Genomic DNA, 22852 nt, shown 5'->3' with positions numbered 1-22852 from the left:
AACAGTGTGATGGACCTCAGGCCTTTTCAGTCTCCGTGGCCTGTGTGCGAGCTAGGTGTGTGGCGCGTTAACAACCATTCGCATTTCCATTCCGGAAAGTGCTGAAAGTCTACGTAGAATAAAATTAATAATGTGGGTGCGTCAATGTGTCGAAGTGTGTGGATGTGCGCGCTGGTCTTTACACACTCCGGGAGCATAGGGGATTGTTGCTGGCCTTGAGTGCCTGGAGAGGCTGGAGTTGCAGTTGCGTCGGTGCTCAGAGTTCACGGACGTAGCCTTTAGCTGTCCATGCTGCCTCCGCTTGCGTCGTGCACGTTAGCCATTGAGCTTCGCAAAATGACTGTGGAGTGAAGCAAATTGCATTGGAATTCATGGTGGGCCAAAAAGTGGCGATTTGTTTTAGTGGAGCTGTTGTTCTCTTAGTATTCATATTTAGTGACAGGAAGTCTGTTGTGTGCGTACATGGGGCATTGCAAAATAACTCCACTCACTTGCCTTTTTTTATTTTATGGTATTTTATTATACCTAATTCACATTTATAAATCCTAGATGCATATTCGGTGATTCCGACATTGCTGCTATTGGAAGTGGATAATAAATCATTTTCCATGTTGAAACAAGCTACAGTGCTAGCCAAAAGTATTCCTGCAATTCTTTCAGATAATGCTAAATTTTTCCCAGAATATGGTTGCAATTACAAATGCTTTGGTAGTAATACCTTCATTTATTTTGCTCGCAATGCAAAAAAAACAAGAGAATGGATTTTTTTTTTTTTTTTTTTTTTTAAATCATTATAATTTTACACAAAACTGAAAAAATGGGCCAGACAAAAGTATTGGCACCCTTTGAAAAATCATGTGATGCTTCTCTAATTTGTGTAATTAACAGCACTGGTTACTAACCTGTGGAACAAAACAGGTGGTTGCAATAACTAAATCACAATTGCAGCCAGTTAAAATGGATTAAAGTTGACTCAACTCTGTCCTCTGTGTACAGGTGGGTAGAGTAGCCAAAAAATTTACTCAAGTAAGAGGAGCGTTACATCCAAATAATATTACTCAAGTACACTGCTGGCCAAAAGTATTGGCACCCCTGCAATTCTGTCAGATAATGCTCAATTTCACCCAGAAAATGATTGCAATTACAAATGCTTTGGTAGTAATATCTTCATTTATTTTGCTTGCAATGAAGAAACACAAAAGAGAATTTAAAAAATGAAATCATTATTATTTTACACAAAACTCCGAAAATGGGCCGGATAAAAGTATTGGCACCCTCAGCCTAATACTTGGTAGCAAAACCTTTAGACGAAATAACTGCGAACAACCGCATCCGGTATCCATCAATGAGTTTCTTACAATGCTCTGCTGGAATTTTTCACCCTTCTTCTTTGGCCAACTGCTCCAGGTCTCTGAGATTTAAAGGGGTGCATGTTCAAATCTCTCCACAGGTGTTATAAGGGATTCAGGTCTGGACTCATTGCCTGCCACTTTAGAAGTCTCCAGTGCTTTCTTTCAACCATTTTCTAGTGCGTTTTGAAGTGTGTTTTGGGTCATTGTCCTGCTGGAGGACCCATGACTTCTGAAGGAGATCCAATTTTCTCACACTGGGCCCGACATTATGCTGCAAAATTTGTTGGTAGTCTTCAGACTTAATCATGCCATGCACACGGTCAAGCAGTCCAATGCCAGAGGCAGCAAAGCAACCCCAAAACATCAGGGAACCTCCACCATGTTTGACTGTGGGGACCATGTTCTTTTCTTTGAAGGCCTCGTTTTTTCCCTGTAAACTCTATGTTGATTCCTTTTCCAAAAAAGCTCTACTTTTGTCTCATATGACCAGAAAACATTCTTCCAAAACGTTTATGGCTTTCTCAGGCAAGTTTTGGCAAACTCCAGCCTGGCTTTTTTATGTCTCTGGATCGGAAGTAGGGTCTTCCTGGGTACCATCGTGTCCCTTTTCATTCAGATGCCGACTGATAGTACGGGCTGACACTGTTGTACCCTCGGACTGCGAGGCAGCTTGAACTTGTTTGGATGTTAGTCGAGGCTCTTTATCCACCAGCCGACCTATCTTTCGTTGAAATCTCTCGTCAATTTTTCTTTTCCGTCCACATCTAGGGAGATTAGCCACAGTGCCATGGGCTTTACACTTATTAATGAGACTGCACACAGGAACATTCAGGTCTTTGGAGATGGACTTGTAGCCTTGAGATTGCCCATGCTTCCTCACAATTTTGCGTCTCAAGTCCTCAGAAAGTTCGTTGGTCTTCTTTCTTTTCTCCATGCTCCATGTGGTACACACAATGACACAGGGCAGAGGTTGAGTCAACTTTAATTCATTTTTACTGTCTGCAAGTGCAATTCATTTATTGCCACCACCTGTTATATGCCACAGGTAAGTCAAAGGTGCTTTTTCAAAGGGAGCCAATACTTTTTGTCTGGCCCATTTTTGGAGTTTTGTCTAAAATGATAATGATTTGGGTTTTTTTTTTTTCATTCCCTTTTGTGTTTTTTCATTGCAAGCAAAATAAATGAAGATATTACTACCAAAGCATTTGTAATTGCAATCATTTTTCTGGGAGAAATTGAGCATTATCTAACAAAATTTCAGGGGTGCCAATACTTTTGGCCAGTACTGTACATAATGAATTATGATTATGTGGTTGGTATGTTGTTTTTTTGTGAGCAACATATGAGAATATGAAGCACAGGTCTCTCTGTAAGCAGCTTCTTGCTAACGTTTTTATGGTTCTATATTTTCCAGCAGAATTCAATACATTTTTCACAGTGAAATTAACGTTAACAATAGAAAACACAAACAGTCGGACACCTCTTTCAAGGCACCCTACTCGCGTTTTGCACGTTAGCAAGTTAACACAGTTTAATGTTATGCTAACTCTGATACAGCTCGGACTTTTAGTAGCAAAATTAGTGGTGTGTTTCACACCTCCACAACATTGGCGTCTTTTTGAATTAGTCACAGTGGCTGCTGCTGGCCCAAAAAAAACTTCTAAATTCAAAAAAAAAAAAAATAATAATAAATCAACAGAATTGCAGGGGTGCCAATACTTTTAGCAGCAGTGTATCTGTGTGTGTCATGCACACACAGTGCGTGGATGCATTCAGTCAATCCATATAAACTTGGAATATAAAAATAAACGGGGATTATTTATGTCTGTTATTTGTGTCCTCTTGGGCTCCAAGTAAGAAATCCCTTGGAACCTCACCGGTACATGCCGCAAAACGTTTATTTTATTTTATTTATTTTTTTCACACATAAATGCATCATAAACAAGTAAACAATGTATGAGGCCACTTCAAAAGAAAACTAAAGTTTGCAGACAGTATATACAAATAATTTTAATAGAAAACCATGGTCGTTTCTGGTAGTCCTCAGGGACCCCTTGACTGTCTGGGGCCCCCAAGCAACTGCCTGACTTGCCTTGGCTAATCAATGCATCTCTGAGTTGCTTGGAGTGAAAGACGCAGAGTTAGAGTCAATTTAATAGAATGATTTTTAAGTCTCTACAGTTTTTACTCTGAAATTCAACCTTAACTGCAGGATCGATTTGAGTCCAGTGGAGCAGACATTAACTCACACACAGTCGAGTCAACACCGCACTCCTGGCATAAGCAGCAACATCCAGATTTGAACATTTTCAAAATTTGCTGTGTACGTACTCCAAATGGTTTACACTGTCATAATTCAGAGTTACATTTATGTTATTTCAGATTCTCACAAACCATAGCATTCATTGCTGCCGTTTCAACGTCACGGAATTCAAATTTGTGCCTTATATGATATTTTAAGGACAAATATATTTCATTCTGCAGAGAAAAAAAGTGGAAATTTCACGTGTTATATTGATGTGACCGCGTTCGCGGGGGTGCTAAGTTTCACGTAGTGAGATTTTGCATTTATAAAGCTAAGGTTTACTTAATTACAACCTTCAGGCAATGCAGGAACCCCATTTTAAAATTCTGTGAATGTTAATATGCTAAATAATGCAGATCTCTGACTCTTCAAGCATGAGACACACATCTGGCGGCTTACCATTTAAATTACAGAAAAAGGGATGGGGGGGGGGGAACACTTCAAAAAGTCATTTTCCAAAGGAAAGACACATAGAAAAATATGTATTATTTAATTCCTTTTTTTATGAATTCTAATTTGTTATTTCATACATTAAAGCCCGGCACAGGACTGCACTCCAAAATTCTGTGCAACTGTAAATCATCAGTCCTTGGCATGTTTACCAAAACATATTTACTCCTAAAGCATAACTCTGGATATTCTGGAATATTATAATTTTAGATGAATGTTGATGCAAATCACTTATGAAATATTGTGTAATACAGTTTGTAAGAATCTAATAATGACAGCTGTAACAGCTGTCTTGGCTTTCTTAGTATCTCAACCTTTAACACTGAAAGCCATTTGGACCCAGATTCTGCAGAACAGTCAATATGGGAGCCGCTTGCACATATTGACATTTGAAATGATAGCGCCTGCTTGACAGCCTACATATATACTGTATGTACAGTATATACATATTTATATATTTGGTGCTGCATATTTGACTTAACAAAGGAGTTTAGTTTCTATTTAGTAAACAAAATAAGTGCTCACTTTTCACTAGGGACGTACCGAAAGTAAAATTCTTGGCTGAAATTGAATATTGGAAACACTTGGCCGAAAAACGGAAACGCCGAATAATATACATGTATTGCTACAATTGATTTTTTATTTAATAAAAAAAATATATGATTATTTCTAGGGCTGTCAAAATTATCACGTTAACGGGCGGTAATTATTTTTTAAATTAATCACGTTTAAAAATGACGCAATTAACGCACATGCCCCACTCAGATTAAAATGACATCGCAGTGTCATGCCCAATTGTTACTTGTGTTTTTTGTTTCCCTCTGCTGACTGATTTTATGGGTTTAAGCACCGTGAACATTGTGTAATTATTGACATCAATAATGACAAGCTACTAGTTTATTTTTGGATTGAAAATTTTACAAATTTTATTAAAACGAAAACATTAAGAGAGGTTTTAATATAAAATTTCTATAACTTGTACTAACATTTATCTTTTAAGAACTAAAAGTCTTTCTATCCATGGATCGCTTTAACAGAATGTTAATGTTAATGCCATCTTGTTGATTTATTGTTATAATTAACAAATACAGTACTTATGTACAGTATGTTGAATGTATATATCCGTCTTGTCTTTCCATTCCAACAATAATTTACAGAAAAATATGGCATATTTTATAGATGGTTTGAATTGCGATTAATTACGATTAATAAATTTTTAAGCTGTGATTAACTCGATTAAAAAATTTTAATAGTTTGACAACCCTAATTATTTCATTTTATTGTTTTCCGATGAATGCCCCCTTATTTTTTTTTACGATCAGGCGAAACTAAAGTATTGACCCTTTTCACAATTAAGCAAACATCTTCCAAAATGTTCTACAACCCCCGAGGCTCGAAAAATTTTGGTAAGACTTTATAATAACTATCCGTTATTACTTCTTAATACATCATTAGTAAAAACTGTTAATAAATTACTTATTGTTGATTTGTTAAGTGTTTGTTGACAGTTTGTTAAGCATTTATGCAATTCCTGAAGGAATTCGGCCTCCCAGCCAAGCCGCCGGAACAACGACAGTCGAACCAGAAGGCGTTCCGGGAAGGCCAAACTCTGCGCGTTCACTCTGGTGTTAACCCTTTGTACTGACTCCATTTTGAATGGTTTAAAGAAGTCTCACCGAAAACAGGTTGACAATTTATTCGTCAACGGTAATCAAATAACAGGGCAAAACAGACGACGGAGAGGCAATGCTGGATCCAAGGTCAGCAAAACAACGAATATATCGAAATGTCCCCGAGAAGTGACAGTTGTTAGCTAAATGTTCAGTCTTTTGAAAGCTGCGGCGGAGTGGGTTGGGCTAAGTTGTGCCTGGGTGTTGTTTTGGGATCATCCTTCTGTGGCTGGTTTGGGCGGTCAAGTTCATGTGTCATCTTTTGTGGCTGGGTCGTGGTTGCCACGGCAACTGACACATGTCTTGACATCTCAGGCACCGAGCTATCCACTTGTTTTCTTGGTAGGGCGAGAGTGTTCTGACCCCACCGAAGAGTCACTGACGTCTTCTCCCTACCTTATCAGGAAACAGCTGATAACTTGGTCCCCTTTACTGTGTCAAAGGGTATGGAGTGAAGTCTGCCTAAACTATGGTTAAGTGCTTTACTATAATGAATGTATTAGACTAATGCAAACAGTTATACATTGTCTGCGAGAAATGTAACTATCCCCTTCAGCCAATAGGCCTTTCTCTGTGCTGTGCTGTACTTTACTAAAGCCGGTCTGTTGTGCAAAAAAAGGTTGGGGACCAATGGGTTTCATAATTACATTTCACATAGATGAAGTTGTGCTGAGGAAAAAAATACCATTATTATTGTATTTTTTAAAACAGACATTGTAAGCAGTTACTCACAATGTTACTCAGAACTTGAGTACTCTTTTCACCAAATACTTGTACTTGAGTGTATTTTTTGGATGACTACTTTTACTCGTACTTGAGTAATATTAATTTGAAGTAACGCTACTTGACTAAAATTTTTGGCCTTTCTACCCACCTCTGCTGAAAACTGCTTAAAAACAAATGCAAAACTTGTTCTGATTGTAGTTTTCCCCCTCTTTCTTTTTTTTTTCTATACGGGATTCAGGAAAGGATTCTTCCCCAGGAGCCAATTCTGGCATTGTGGTAGCAAAGAGTCATCATCGCAGGGAGAAGGAGGAGGGTGTGACCCACATCAAGGTAAGAGCAATGTTAAAAGACCTGCATTCCCACCCTTCTTGAAATGAGTAACCTTTTCTGTTTTCCCCACCGTGCCTTTCCCACCTCTTGCTTCACCCCCGACATCCAAACTCTCTCACCCACACGCACGCAAATACACGTCCTCAGCCCATTATCCGAGATTTGTCAAAAGGCATTTCACACTAACAGGTATTTTGGAGTCTTCAAAGCCGGTTTTGATCTGCATGACGAGCTAAATTCAGTGAAATCAGCAAAGCCAGCCAGACCTCCCCTTTTCTCTTCTAGCCACTAGAAAACTGTCAAAGCATGTTTGCTTTGTGCTACAGAGGACTTAAGTAAAATAAGTCAAAGTCTGCATGTTAACCACCACATTGTGACACTTCGTAGGAAGTTTTTAGGTGCGCGATGACCTGATTTGGCCACAGCTGTTCGATGACGTTTACGTTAAGGTTGTGAGAAAGCTAAAAGGTCAAAATCATCAAGAAGTGACCTTGAAATGCTCCAAAATCAGCAGGAAGAGACCTAGGATTGAACCTACAGTGGGGAGAACAAGTATTTGATACACTGCCGATTTCGCCGGTTTTCCCGCTTGCAAAGCATGTAGAGGTCTGTAATTTGTATCATAAGTTCTCTTCAACTGTGAGGGACGGAATCTAATACAAAAAAAACTGAAAATCACGGTGTATGATTTTTAAATAATAAATTTGCATTTAATTGCATGAAATAAGTATTTGATACATCACAAAAATCGAACTTAATATTTGGTACAGAAACCTTTGTTTGCTATTACAGAAACCAAACGTTTCCTGTAGTCCTTGACAAGGTTTGCACACACAGCAGCAGGGATTTTGGCCCACTCCTCCATGCAGATCTTCTCCAGAGCCTTCAGGTTTCGGGGCTGCTGCCGGGCAACACGGACTTTCAGCTCCCTCATAGATTTTCTATCAGGTTCAGATCTGGTGACTGGCTAGGCCACTCCAGGACCTTAAGATGCTTCTTACGGAGCCACTCTTTAGTTGCCTTGGCTGTGTGCTTTGGGTCGTTGTCATGCTGGAAGACCTAGCCACGACCCATCTTCAGGGCTCTCACTGAAAGAAGGAGGTTGTCAGCCAAGATATGGCAATACATAGCCCCATCCATCCTCCCCTCAATACGTCGTGTACCCTTGGCAGAGAAGCAGCCCCAAAAAATGATATTTCCTCCTCCATGTTTCACGGTTGGGATGGTGTTCTTGGGGTTGTACTCATCCTTCTTTTTCCTCCAAACACGACGAGCCGAGTTTAGACCAAAAAGTTCAATTTTGGTCTCATCCGACCACATGACCTCCTCCCATTGCTCCTCTGGATCATCCAGATGGTCAGTGGCAAACTTCAGACGTGTCTGGACATGCACTGGCTTCAGCAGCGGGACCTTGCGTGCGCTGTAGGATTTTAATCCATGACGGCGTAATGTGTTTCCGATGGTTTTCTTCGAGACTGTGGTTCCAGCTCTCTTCAGGTCATTGACCAGGTCCTGCCGTGTAGTTCTGGGCTGATCCCTCACCTTCCTCATGATCAGCGATGCCCCATGAGGTTAGATCTTGCATGGAGCTCCAGAACGAGGCAGATTGACCGTCAACTTGAACTTCTTCCATTTTCTAATAATCGTTCCAACAGTTGTTACCTTCTCACCAAGCTGCTTGCTTATTTTCCTGTAGCCCATCCCAGCCTTGCGCAGGTCTATTATTTTATCCCTGATGTCCTTACACAGCTCTTTGGTCGTGGCCATTGTGGAGAGGTTGGAGTTTGTTTGTTTGAGCATGTGAACAGGTGTCTTTTATACAGGTAACAAGTTCAAACAGGTGCAGTTACTTCCGGTAATGAGTGGAGAACAGGAGGGGTTCTTAAAAAAGAACTGAGAGCGGAAATATTTACTAGTTGGTAATGTATCAAATACTTATTTCATGCAGTTAAATACAAATTTATTATTTAAAAATTATACAATGTGATTTTCTGGATTTTTGTATTAGATTGTGTCCCTCACAGTTGAAGAGAATTTATGATATAAATTAGACCGCTACATGGCTTGCAAGTGGGAAAACCAGCAAAATCGGCAGTGTATCAAATACTTGTTCTCCCCACTGTAAATGAACAAGTTACCTGAAGTAAACAGGAAATGACCCAAGAATGCCCCCAAATAAATAGGAAGAGACCAAAAATTAACAGAAAGTGACGCAATAGTGCCCCTAATCAATAGGAAGTCACCCAAAATCAACAGAAAGTCACCTGGAAATGTCATTCTTCGGGTCAGGTTCTGTCAAGTTTGTGTCTTGTCCTTGTGATTGCCCTTTGATTCACCTGTTGTGACTGCTCCTTGTGTGTTGACCAATCCGCTGCCTCTTATGTCACCAACCTGTGCCTCATTTTCTAGTTACCCGTGTCTGTCTGCCCCAAGAGGGATCACACTCATTAGCCTCTCCGGTAAAGTCTATTTAGGGGTGCTAGAGAGGAGGGTCCATCGGGAAGTCGAATCTCAGATTCAGGAGGATCAGTGTGGCTTTCGTCTTGCTGGATCGGTTGAGCCGTTGAGTTGACCGCTGTCAGGGAAGTTCAAGTTAGAACTCCAAGACAAGTATCAACTCAATAGCTCAAATGAGAAATGAATCAAACACAGCCAAGGATTGCCTGCTTCGAAGACTTTATAGAACACAAGATATAAACTCACCTGCCACTTTATTAGGTACACCTGTCCAACTGCTCTTTAACACTTAATTTCTAATCAGCCAATCACATGGCGGCAACTCAGTGCATTTAGGCATGTAGACAATCTCCTGCAGTTCAAACCGAGCATCAGTGTGGGGAAGAAAGGTGATTTGAGTGACTTTGAACGTGGCATGGTTGTTGGTTCCAGAAGGGCTGGTCTGAGTATTTCAGAAACTGCTGATCTACTGGGAGTTTCACGGACAACCATCTCGCGGTTTTACAGAGAATGGTCCGAAAAAGAAAAAATATCCAGTGAGCAGCAGTTCTGTGGGCGGAAATGCCTTGTTGATGCCAGAGGTCAGAGGAGAATGGCCAGACTGGTTCGAGCTGATAGAAAGGCAACAGTGACTCAAATAACCACCCGTTACAACCAAGGTAGGCAGAAGAGCATCTCTGAACGCACAGTACGTCGAACTTTGAGGCAGATGGGCTACAGCAGCAGGAGACCACGCCGGGTGCCACTCCTTTCAGCTCAGAACAGGAAACTGAGGCTACAATTTGCACAAGCTCATCGAAATTGGACACTAGGAGATTGGAAATACGTTGCCTGGTCTGATGAGTCTCGATTTCTGCTGCGACATTCGGATGGTAGGGTCAGAATTTGGCGTCAACAACATGAAAGCATGGATCCATCCTGCCTTGTATCAACGGTTCAGCCTGGTGGTGGTGGTGTAATGGTGTGGGGAATATTTTCTTGGCACTTTTTAGGCCCCTTGGTACCAATTGAGCATCGTTGGAACGCCACAGCCTACCTGAGTATTGTTGCTGACCATGTCCATCCCTTTATGACCACAATGTACCCAACTTCTGATGGCTGCTTTCAGCAGGATAATGTGCCATGTCATAAAGCTGGAATCATCTCACACTGGTTTCTTCAACATGACAATTAATTCACTGTACTCAAATGGCCTCCACAGTCACCAGATAGAGCATCTTTGGGATGTGGTGGAACGGGAGATTCGCATCATGGATGTGCAGCTGGTGATTTTCCACAGAAAAACATATTGAGTTACGAACTTGAGAACTTAGTCGTAGCTGGTACGAGAGGGAGTAAAATCAGATAAGGCAGTCCACAGAAACTCTTTGTATTATGTTCAAAGGAATAGATAGAGCACACAAACATGAATGGATAGTCTTACATCAGTTATGTGTTTTATAAGCATGAACAAAATATTTCTTTACAACCGCATCTCGAATTGAGGCCCACCATGCTCAATGATCCGATGCCGTAGTAGCCATGAGCGTGATCCATTCGCCGTTTCAGCGACGTAGAACGTAGAGGTGAAGACCCAGAATCAGTTCAGCATTCATAGGTGGAGATTTCAAGGGAATTTGAAATTCACAAGCGGTCCCCAAACCCGCATGTATAGGCTTTGAGGCTTGGTTTTAAGGTGTCGAACAATCGTCTTTAACACCGTTCAGTTTGCATGGGATAGGAGTTTGACTGGCTGAGGGGATCTTCTGTCACAGCCTATTGGGCTATTTTGTAGACCAGCAAGAGCACTTCCCCACTGGCCGGTCCGGGCATACCCACCCTTTGTTGACCAGAGGCAAATCAGTCCAATCCGCCATGGGTGGCCCTACCAGGAACTTACTGTAGGTTCTGACGGCATAGCCCTGACAATGAACACGTTCATCGCCCCTACACCGATGAAAAGGGGTTGGATTTTAGGAGTGTGTGGTTTTCGTCCCGGCCGTGGAACAGTAGACCAGCTCCACACCCTCGACAGGGTCCTCGAGGGTGCATAGGAGTTCGATCAACCGCTCTACATGTGTTTTGTGGATTGGAGAAGGCGTTCGACCATGTCCCTCGGGGAGTCCTTTGGTGGGAGTGCTTCGGGAGTACGGGATACCGAGCACCCTGGTAAGGGCTGTTCGGTTTCTGTACGACTGGTGTCAGAATGTGGACCGCATTGCCGACAGTAAGTAAGATTTTGCATTTTGCAGATACTGTGGTACTGTTTGCTTTATCATGCCAACACACACTGGAGCAGTTCGCAGCTGAGAGTGACGCGGTTGGGATGAAGATCAGCACCTACAAATCTGAGACCATGATCCTCGGTCGGAAAAGGGTGGCGTGTCCTCTCCGGGTCGGGGTCTAGATCCTGCCCCATGTGGAGAAGTTTAAGTATCTTGGGGTCTTGTTCACGAGTGAGGCCAGGAGGGAGTGGAAGATCGACAGGCTGATCAGTGCAGCATCTGCAGTGATGTGGACTCTGTACCGGTCCGTTTTGGTGAAAAAGGAGCTGAGCCAAAAGACAAAGCTCCTCAATTTACCAGTTGATCCACATTCCGACCCTCACGAGCTGTGGGTCGTGACCAAAAGAATAAGATCCCAGATACGAACGGCCGAAATGAGTGTCCTCCACAGGGTGTCTGGGCTCTCTCTTAGGGATGGGATGAGAAGCTCGGTCATCCAGGAGGGACTTAGGGTCGGTCAAGTCGCTACTCCTTCACGTTGAGATAAACCAGCTTAGGTGGCTTGGGCATCTGGTTCAGATGCCTCCTGGACGCCTCCCTGGGGTGGTGTTCTGGACATGTCCCACCAGGACACGCTGAAGAGACTCTCTCTGCCGGCCTGGAAAGTCCTTGGGATCCCGCCAGGGAAGCTGGTTGAAGTGGGTGGCGAGGGGGAAGTCTGGGCTTCCCTGCTAAAGCTGCTGCTGCCGCCGCCGCAACCCAGCCCGGATTAAACAGTAGATAATGGATGGATTGTTAGGTTTTGTGTTGGTTCCCTCCTAGTGTGTTCCTTGATTGCCCATTGATTTCACCTGTTGTGCCTGCTCCTAGTGTATCGCCAACCTGCATCCTTCTGTGTTGCCCATCTGTTCCTCGTTGTCTCGTTACCCCTCGTCTCTGTGTGTATATAAGCTCCCAGTTTCTTTTCACTCCTGGTTGCGTCATTGTCTGTGTCAAAGTCAATATCCTGTCCAAGCCCTCGTGTACTAAACTCTCCGATAAAGTAAGTTTTGTTTGAACCTTGCCTTTTTGATCCCCAGTACTTTTGGTTGTACTTTGTGTTTTTGTTAGTTGTTATTAAAACGGTTTTGAGATCACCACCACCCGCCTTGCTGCTTTTTGTTTCCCTGCAATTGGGTCCACACCACCTGCCTTCCCGCGCTTCCCTGACATGGATGTTCTGTCTGTTCTTATTGCATCATTTTCATCAATTCCTGCATCTGGTCACATTTGCGTCCACGCTCCCTGTGTTCCCGTTTCCTCTTCCCAAGTTTTGACGCCAGGTCTTTTGTTTGTACTTTGTGTTTTTTTGTCACTATTATTAAAACATTTTGGAGTTTACCGCCACCCTAGACCTAGAATTGGACCTCAATCAACAGGGAGTGACCCGAGAATGCCCCCACATCAACGGGAAATGACCCCAAATTAAAAGAAAATCAACCGGAAATGCCCAAATCTAAAGGAAGTGACGCGGAAAGACTCCGAAATCAACAGTAAGTGACCTAAAATCAAAAGGTAGTGAGCACACCCAACCTGTTCTATTGCTGCAGGTCTTTATCCTCCCTCCGCTGATCTACACATGACCCACCATTAATCTACGGCATCCTGTTCAATAAATGAAGTTGATGCAACGAGGTTTTAGTTTCTCGCAGCCTCTATAGATTGTGCCTTTTCCCCTCCTGGTCTTTAAAAGCTTGCTAACTCTGTCAAATGTTGCGGTGTGGAACCCAGTTGTCTAATGATTAAGTGAAGTGATCTCCAACCTGCCCCAGCCTGGAAGCACAAGGGATCAAATTTCAACCATTCAACCTGCAGTGCAGACCTAATTAAAATGAATTTTCTCCAGGCGACCACTTTGCCCACAGGGCAGGAATCCAGCTATATACGAGATCTGCTTTTAAGGTATTGCATTAAATTTATTGCAGGGAGACGCCAGAGAACATTGTGGTTCATATACCCGCTGCATTTTTTCCCCTCTCTCTCTCGCTCTCTCTGCTTTCTTTGCCACTCCTTTCCACCTTTTTTTTTTATTGTGATCATCACTCTGGAATCCCAGCTTTCTTTGGCAAAGATTGCCCTATGAAAACGAATAGAGCTTTTATTGGGCCTTGCTCATTTACTACGTCCTGGGCCTCGGTTTCTCTCGGGAGCGACGCAAAGAAGGAGATGGAGGAGAGGAGCAGGTTGAAAAGAAGAAAACAGAGCGAGGTTGCAACCGTGGAGTTCATTAGCATACATCAGTATGAGTATTTCACAACTTCAAGCAGAAAGGCACTAAGCCCACCCAAGGGCAACGCGGGGCTGACAGGGCAGGGTAAGCAAGCCGTTAACATGTTGGCGGCTTAACAAATAATATCTATTCCCGAGTACCTTGGTGAAATATTTAAAACCCCGCTTCTGACTCCATTTGGCTGTGTTTATGATGATGACAGTAAACGACTTGTATGTAGGGGGGGGTAAAGGGGAAGTTGTCGGTTCTTAGATATCATATATTTAACACCGCCGTCAACGCGCTCGCATTTCCCAAACAAACTCCGCTTGAATGATGGCACGCCATATGCGATTTCACCATCGCTCTCGTCTCTTGTCAATCGCGCAGCGTTTCAGATGCTCCAAAAGTGTCGCGCGCGCTGTCACCGTCGCCGCGTGCATCCCCCGAGATAAATTCCGAGGCCCGCTTCCTGCTTTGCTTACAAATGACGTCTGCGTGTGTTCTCCCCAATTGCCGCTCTTCACAGAAGAAGCCAATCAAGAAGACAAATAGCCGCGGCCCCAGCGTGAACGGCGCACGCAAACACAAGATGCGGCATTCGCTGCAGAATCTCGACGCGGAGGAGATGGAGGAGTACACGTTCTCCCTGCTGTAAGTCTCATTGTCGCTCAAATATACACTTAATGGACCAAATAATTGAAACGCTCTTCTTAATTAATAAGGGTCTGGGCTAGACCAATTAGTTTACCCTGAATTCTTTGTCCTAGAAGATATTCAAAGTGTATGATCCTTACTTTGAGGATGTGAAAGGCATGAACAGATGAGAAAGAGGTTCAAAACCCTGACTTCAACCCAATGAAACATTGAAAATGAATCAGAAAGACATGTATTCGTGTGTTCTGTTTAAACTTTGTTTATCCAGGTAAGGCCAATGAGTACAGATACTCCTGTTGCGATGGCTGCAGACAGCCGATGAAAACAAAAACTTAAATATAAGAATACAGTGTTTTGTCTCACTTAGGTCTAAAACCACAACCAAATGAAATTCATATTATTATTATTTTAATAATTCAATCTTAGATTCAGGAGGAGCAGTGTGGTTTTCGTCCGGCCCGCGGAACAGTGGATTTGCTCTATACCCTCAGCAGGGTTCTCGGGGGTCATGGTAGTTCGCCCAACCGGTCTACATATGTTTTGTGGACTTGGAGAAGGCATTCCACCATGTTCCCCGGAGAGTCCTGTGGGGGGCTCTGCGAGTATGGGGTATCGGAATCCCTGCTGCTGAGCGTCCAGCCCCTGTACAGGCCTTACTTATCCGGTTGTAAGTCAGATCCGTTCCAGTGAGGGTTGGACTCCGCCAAGGCTGCCCTAAGTCACCGATTGGGTTCATAACTTTTATGGACAGAATATCTAGTTGGAACCAAGGCGTTGAGGTTTGGTGGACTCAGTATTGCATCTCTGCTTTCTGCAGTTGATGTAGTGTTGTTGGCTTCATCATGCTGTCACCTTTAACTCTCACTGGAACTGTTTGCAGCTGAGTGTGAAGCGGTCAAGATGAGAATCAGCACCTCCATATCCGAGACCATGGTCCTAAGTCGGGATAAGGTGAAATGCCCTTTCCGGGTAGGGATGAGGTCCCTCCCCAAGTGCAAGAGTTCAAGTATCTCGAGGTCTTGATCACAAGTGACGCAACAAAGGAACAGGAGATCGACAGGCGGATCGGTGCATCGTGGTGAAGAGGAAGCTGAGCCGAAAGGCGGAGCTGTCTATTTACAGGTCGATCTACATTCCTACCCTCACCTATCTTCACAAGCTGTTGACCGAATGAACAATATCCCAGAAACAAGCGGCCAAAATTAGTTCCCTCCGTAGGGTGTTCGGGCTATCCCTTAGGGATATGATGAGAAGGTCAATCTTCCAGGAGAGGCTTGGAGTAGGGCGCTGCTCCTCCACATCGAGAGGAGCCAGATGGGATGGCTCGGGCATCTGATTAGGATGCCTCCGGGGCGCAAAAAAAACAAACTTTTTTTCGATATCGCATCGGGACTGAAGGGAAAAGGTACCGTCATCGCACACACCATATAATTGTTTGCATTAGTCTAACACATTCATATAAGTATTGTTTAAGCAGACTCCACTACATGCCCTTTGACACAGTAAGGTGAATCACCTTATCCGGGCTAATGAGGGGGAGATGAGGAAAAATGGTAGTTTCTTGTAGGCACCGTCTAACTGTTTGCATTACTCTAACACACGTAATATAATTAATCAGGAAATAGTATCATTTTCATATTTACGGTAGGACTGCACTGCTAATATAAAATTAATAGCACAACATAGTTTAATGAGAAGAAATAGAAGAGATACACAATGCCGTCTTATCACGGGTGTGTCACGAACAAGATTGACGCACCAACTCTTGCAATCAGCTCTCCCAGCAAACTCCAAGGACAAAGGACTTTGTCCTAAAACAAGTAGAGACAGCCCGGACAACAAAGTTGATAGTGGGCGCCCCATCCGCGCACGAACCTAAGCCGCCCAAAACCGGCCACAGAGGGGAAGACCCAAAAGCAACGCCCAGACACACCTTCAGCACGGCCCGCTTCACCACGGACTTTAAAAAGACTGGACACTGAGATATGACAGATTTTGCTGCTCGGAAACATGTAGCCTTGTTTTGGAACCAGAATTGTCCCTCCGTCTTCTGTTTTTGCCTTGTTTTTGACCATTGTCGATGAATAAATTGTCAACCTGCTTTCGGTGAGTCTTTTTCAAACTTTTGGAACATGGAGTCAGTACAAAGGGTTAATATCAGAGGTGGATGCGCGAAGTTCTGCCTTCCCGGTTGGCGCACGCGAGGCAGCATCGGCCGAGCGGAATTTCAACAGGACTCTGAAACGGCAGATTATAAAAATCATTGACTTTTGTCATTTCCCTGCCCCGGCTTCGGAGAGCGTAAACAAACTAGGAGGCGTGACAGCTAGCCGACATGGTGTTGTTATACTTATATAGCGCTTTTCCACCTTTCAAGGCGCTCAAAGCGCTTTACACTATCTCACTATTCACCTACTGGTGACGCAGCACCAGGAGCAACATGGGGTTCAGTATCTTGCTCAAGGATACTTAGGCAAGTTCATCAGGGTGAAGAATCGAACCCACAACCTCTGGGTTGGGGGACAACTACTCTACCACTGAGCCACGCCACCCCCACATGCATGCTTACCCAAACCGAGCAGCAGTTCCAAGTCTTATTCTCGCCTTTTGAAAACAAAAAGTCTCACAAAACTAGACCGGATCATTTTGCACGGCGGCGGGGTTGTCGATTCTCGTCACCAATCGGCGGGGGGCGGCAAGCAAGTTACAGCTTGTCGTTCCGCTGCTGCGGGCAGGAGTGCTCGTTGCCGGGGAAGCAGCTGGAGAATGACCGCAGAGCGGCTGTTCCAATCTTTTTCGCCTTTCGAAAAAGGCTAAATCACACAAAACAACCCCGGATCATCTCACACGGCGGCGGGGTTGTCGATTGTCTTTACCGATCGGCAACCCCCCGGCAGCGGACAAGTTACAGCTCGTCGTTCCACTATTGTGCATGCGCAAATTGTAATGGCAATGTTGGCCAATTTGACATCAGAACTTGGTGATTGAATTTTCTTTTTCATCACAGCTTCCAATGATTGATTTTAATAGGAAAAAAATGCTAATAAGCAAACGAAAGGGGCTGCAGAATTCTTAACTGAATGTCTATATTGCTTCAAAAGAAGCTAAAAGCAAAATTTCCTCTTTCAACTACAAAGTGTTGTAAACACAGGTATATATATTTTTTTCCTCTGGAAAACAACTCAATTAAAAGAAGGTCCTCCACTTAAGGGCAAGTGGGATTGACACGACCAAGCTTACCCTGGAGATTTAAAAGTTGTACCTTTGTTTCCTCATTTTCGTAAGGTGGTGATTTATAGCTGCTGGTCACATATTAAACAAGATCAGAGAAAACCTGCTGACATCTTGTGAGCATACTGAGTGAATTCAAACGATTACCGGCGTGTCCCGCCAACAAATGACGACACAGTCTGGAGCGAGAGGGAACCCGCACAAACTCAAACACTGCCCAGATGAGTCTCGCGCACACAAGGAAATACAACGAGATGTTTTCCCACAATTATTCCTAGTGCTATTACTTGGTTTTCAGAGCTCCGAGCAGTCGCGGGTTGCACAAATGACATTTCTTTTCCTTCAGTTCTTGATGAGGATTGCACTGGGATGGAGGCCCGGCTCCACGTGTTGCTATTGATTTCATCTTCACAGGAGAACCTATTACACCATCTTTGAGCTAAAGGCTGTTTTATGACCTCACCTAATCAGAACATTAGAAAGACACAGTGCTGCTCTCGGCTTTCACGGGGATATAAAAGACACCGCCAGCTCAAAGTCATTGCCTCACGCATCCCTCCCACTGTGATGTTTGACTTTGCCAAGGCTTCTCCACATTACCTGAGGACTAGAAGAGATGCGCAAGGGAGGGACTATTTATTTATTTATTCACTTATTTTTTTTGCATAATGAGGTGAGATAGCAAATCCATCTTTTCTAGGATTCTATTGATGCATCTCTATATTAGTCTCCATTATCAGTGAATGTACAGTATGTGTGCAAATTGTGCATCCTTACATCTAATTAGTTCAATTAATAAGATTCAAATACAATACAGTCGTGTAGAACTCATGCATTGAGGAATGTTACTGCCATCTATTGAGCGACACGACGATGAGCTAATTAAGATTTTTATAGGGAGTTCTAATTGTTCCCTCAGCCTAATACTTGGTAGCACAACCTCTAGACAAAATAACTGCGAACAACCGCTTCCGGTTTCCATCAATGAGTTTCTTACAATGCTCTGCTGGAATTTTAAACTATTCTTCTTTGGCCAACTGCTCTCTGAGATTTGAAGGGGGGCATTTTCAGATCTTTCCACAGGTGTTCAATGGGATTCAGGTCTGGACTCATTGCTGGTCACTTTAGAAATCTCCAGTGCTTTCTTTCAAATCATTTTCTAGTGCGTTTTGAAGTATGTTTAGGTCATTGTCCTGCTGGAAGACCCACGACTTCTGAAGGAGATCCAGCTTTCTCACACTGGGCCCTACATTATGCTGCAAAATGTGTTGGTCGTCTTCAGACTTAATCATGCCATGCATGAATTATATACACGTGTCAGCACATTTCAGCAAAGCAAAGTGGCCTCTTCTGCCCTTGACCAGGCATGAGGCTTCTTCAAGACAAAACATTCTTTCTTTATGAACAATAATAATAAGCAAAAGCATTTCTTCATTGCGAGCAGCAACTGATTAGAGCAAATATATTATAACAACTTAATAATTATCTCAGCAAATACATTTCATGAAACAATAGCATACGGTAAGTAATAAAATGCAACAATATGATTTCTTAAATGTCCCAGTTTTAGTTTCTCAGTGTCTGTGGCTTGTATTGAAGTTAACCTGTTGAACCTAGGTCGGTTTAAACCGGTCAGAATGACATGGCAGTTTTATCAAGAGCTAAACATGTCTATAGTTATCAACCACTAAAATGTCTTACTGCAATCAATCATGGCACATACTATTATAGCAATTAATACTTTATTGTGAGCTTTCATTGGTAAAAGCAAATATATAATAACCATTTAATAATCATTTGATCATTTTAGTCATTTTTGAAATCACATGTTTGAATCGAACGTTGTATCGCCTGTACCAATACATATGAATGTTAGTATAAGTCAATATAGATTTATTTTGCATTGATCATTTAGCCTATCAATGAATTAGGTTCATTAGGTCCCCAGCAAAAAGTGTACATGCAAATTATGCTGTTATATCGTCCCTACCAATGTTGACACCAAATCTACGCCCTTGATTTGAGGAAAATAATACTCAAGTATTTTTTCCCCCCAAATGAATCACACAATGCATTCATTCCCAGTGAAATTGCAATCTGAGTGTACCTTGAAGCAAAAAAAAAAAAAAAAAAAGAACGTGAGAGACTGCAGCTTGTCTTAAGAGGCCCAGCGGTACAGTATGCACTCTAACTAAAACAAACACAGAACACATAGTTGTCATATTTGTGGCTGCAGGTGCAACTTCAATGTCCGTAAAAACTACAGGGGGAATACGTCAACTGTCTGTCAAGCATATGACAAGTGACACGTTGTAGGAATTAATCAGGCAGAGTTGTCAGTTGCATTGAAGTGCGTGAATCAAAAACAAACTCCTCCTCATGTACTTTGCGAGCATTTATCTATTATTAAAAAAAAATAACGCCATACCCAACACTGTAAAAGCTATTATAAATCAACTTATTGTTGTGAATACTTATAATTAATAAGTAAGTAGCAATTTAGGGCTGGATAACATACTTTTAACTTGATGTATCTCAATTAGAGCTGAAACGAATACTCGAGCAACTCGAGTAACTCGAGTTTAAAAACTGATCCGAGTAATTTTATTCACCTCGAGTAATCGTTTATTTTGACAGCTCTAAGCATCACGTTTCGCGCGGACAACTTTTAATGCGGGACAACGCGCTGACGTCACGTGCGTAGAGGAAGAAGCAATAAAAAAATATAAAAAACATTTCCACAGCCGCTCCAAACTACGCTGACGTTGCTAAAAACTAGCCCACATGATGTTAAGTTGGTAGCAGGTAGCATCTGATGAGTCTCATAGAGATCACATGTATGTTGAACTAGATGCGAAACGACAGACTCGGCCGCGTCTGGGCAGCGTTAATAAACAGCCGCCATCTTAAAGCAGTAGAGCGCTAAGCGCTAATAAAGAGCGGAAGAAGGTGGAACATGTGGAAGAAGGTGCTCGGGTCAGATGAAACCAAAATTGAACTTTTTGGCCACAATGCAAAACGATATGCTTGGCGTAAAAGCAACACAGCTCATCACCCTGAACACATCATCCCCACTGTCAAACATGGTGGTGGCAGCATCATGGTTTGGGCCTGCTTTTCTTCAGCAGGGACAGGGAAGATGGTTAAAATTTGCGGGAAGATGGATGCAGCCAAATACAGGAACATTCTGGAAGAAAACCTGTTGGTATCTGCACAAGACCTGAGACTGGGACGGAGATTTATCTTCCAACAGGACATTGCTCCAAAACATAAAGCCAAATCTACAATGGAATGGTTCAAAAATAAACGTATCCAGGTGTTAGAATGGCCAAGTCAAAGTCCAGACCTGAATCCAATCGAGAATCTGTGGAAAGAGCTGAAGACTGCTGTTCACAAACACTCTCCATCCAACCTCACTGAGCTCGAGCTGTTTTGCAAGGAAGAATGGGCAAGAATGTCAGTCTCTCGATGTGCAAAACTGATAGAAACATACCCCAAGCGACTTGCAGCTGTAATTGGAGCAAAAGGTGGCACTACAAAGTATTAACGCAAGGGGGCCGAATAATATTGCACGCCGCACTTTTCAGTTTTTTATTTGTTAAAAAAGTTTAAATTATCCAATAAATTTTGTTCCACTTCACGATTGTGTCCCACTTGTTGTTGATTCTTGACAAAAAATTAAAATGTTATATCTTTATGTTTGAAGCCTGAAATGTGGCGAAAGGTTGCAAGGTTCAAGGGGGCCGAATACTTTTGCAAGGCACTGTAGGTTAGTTTGAGTCCTTAAAACTTGAAATAATCAAGTAAATTGCATCTAATTAATGAAAGTATGAAAAATTACTTTTCTAAGGCAGCAAGTTTTTTTTTTTTTTTTTTTAAGTAAAGTCAAATAATCATATTTTACAGTGCAGGAGACAGAATTATGCACACTTAGTAACGTGTTTTGATAATTACAGGTGAGCAAATGAATAGCGTAAAATGAAAACTGTCCAAGTTATTCTTAAAATAACACTTGCATCAAATTAGTTCAATCATTAAAATACTAATTACATATAAATACACCCCCACAATTCTCATTTAATTATGTGCTGAATTGACTTACACCCTAATTGAGACAGCGAGAGAATCTTATAAGATTTTTGGATCAGCTTTATATGTTGGTCATTGACTGCCATTGATGGCAGTAGACTTCCAATTCACTTCAACTGGGAGGGTGACCATTGATCATTATTTCAGCATCTGCATTTTTTCTCAGACACGTTCAGTCATCAAAACACATACTTTAGCAGAATTGCCGCACATTATTGTGCTATAGGTGTAATAAACATAGCCACAAACATGCACAGCCAGTCACATTCACATAACATGTTCTTGTTGTGGAGTCAGAGGGAACACGTTGACCTAATTTCCCTCAGTTAGCTCGCCTCGTTGGGGACCAATGTTCCTCTTCTTCACACGTTCACCCTCGACGAGCTGATTTGAGGGCTCCGTTTCTGTTTTTTTCTCTATTGCCGTCTGTTTACGTGGCCAGAATCGCGCTAGCAGAATTTCAACAATTGGCGCAATCCCAACAACCCGGCCAAAAGGCAGAACTCTGCGCGTTCACTTTAGTTTTAACCACTTCTACTGACTCTATTTTAAAAGCTGGAAAAAGACTTTGAAACACAATTTGACAATTTATTCCAAGTTGACAGCAATTGACAGCAGGGCAAAAACAGCAAACAGACCCAGACGAAGAGGAAGCCTGAATCCAGGGTCACTACAGTCCCTGACAAAAGTCTTGTGGCTTATCCATTTTGTAGAAACAATTGCTAATAACCTGACTTTTAATTATTCAATTGGTTTCAGAAATGGCTCATATTAAAGCTAAGACCCTCCCAAATGGTGTTGAATGTACAAAAATATATTTGTTTCACTGAAAAAAGATTTTTCATTTAATGAAGACATAAAGGTCAAACTTTAGAAAGACAAAAGTTTTGTCGCCTACAGGAAGTGTGTGAAAATTGAACAAAAAATGTACTTCAAATACAAAAATATGTTACATAACATAAGCGAATTAAGTAGTGGTGCTGTGAGATCCAAATTTAATATTTTGTATGACTTCCATGGGCTTGAAGGACTGCATCCATGCAGTTCGGCAAGGATTCATACAATTTATTGATGAAGTCATCAGGAACATCAAAGAAAGCAGTCTTGCATGCCTCCCAGAGTTCATCAACATT

The 22852-nt window shown here is 42.4% G+C and overlaps 1 protein-coding gene across 2 annotated transcripts in view; it reads left to right on the top strand.

Annotated features, from left to right (window-relative positions):
- Positions 1-22852, top strand: part of ofcc1 (orofacial cleft 1 candidate 1) — a 167398-nt gene that overhangs the window by 76145 nt on the left and 68401 nt on the right. For both annotated transcript variants that reach the window (XM_057824675.1, XM_057824677.1), the window contains 2 exons: positions 6742-6833; positions 14272-14396. In XM_057824675.1, the coding sequence (XP_057680658.1) occupies positions 6742-6833; positions 14272-14396 (217 nt within the window). The remainder of the gene's footprint in view (positions 1-6741; positions 6834-14271; positions 14397-22852) is intronic.

The sequence above is a fragment of the Corythoichthys intestinalis genome, chromosome 20, assembly GCF_030265065.1.
Source record: "Corythoichthys intestinalis isolate RoL2023-P3 chromosome 20, ASM3026506v1, whole genome shotgun sequence".
NCBI classification, from domain to species: Eukaryota; Metazoa; Chordata; class Actinopteri; order Syngnathiformes; family Syngnathidae; genus Corythoichthys; species Corythoichthys intestinalis.
The sequence above is the reverse complement of the archived record's forward strand: the minus strand, read 5'-3'. Positions and strand labels throughout refer to the sequence as shown.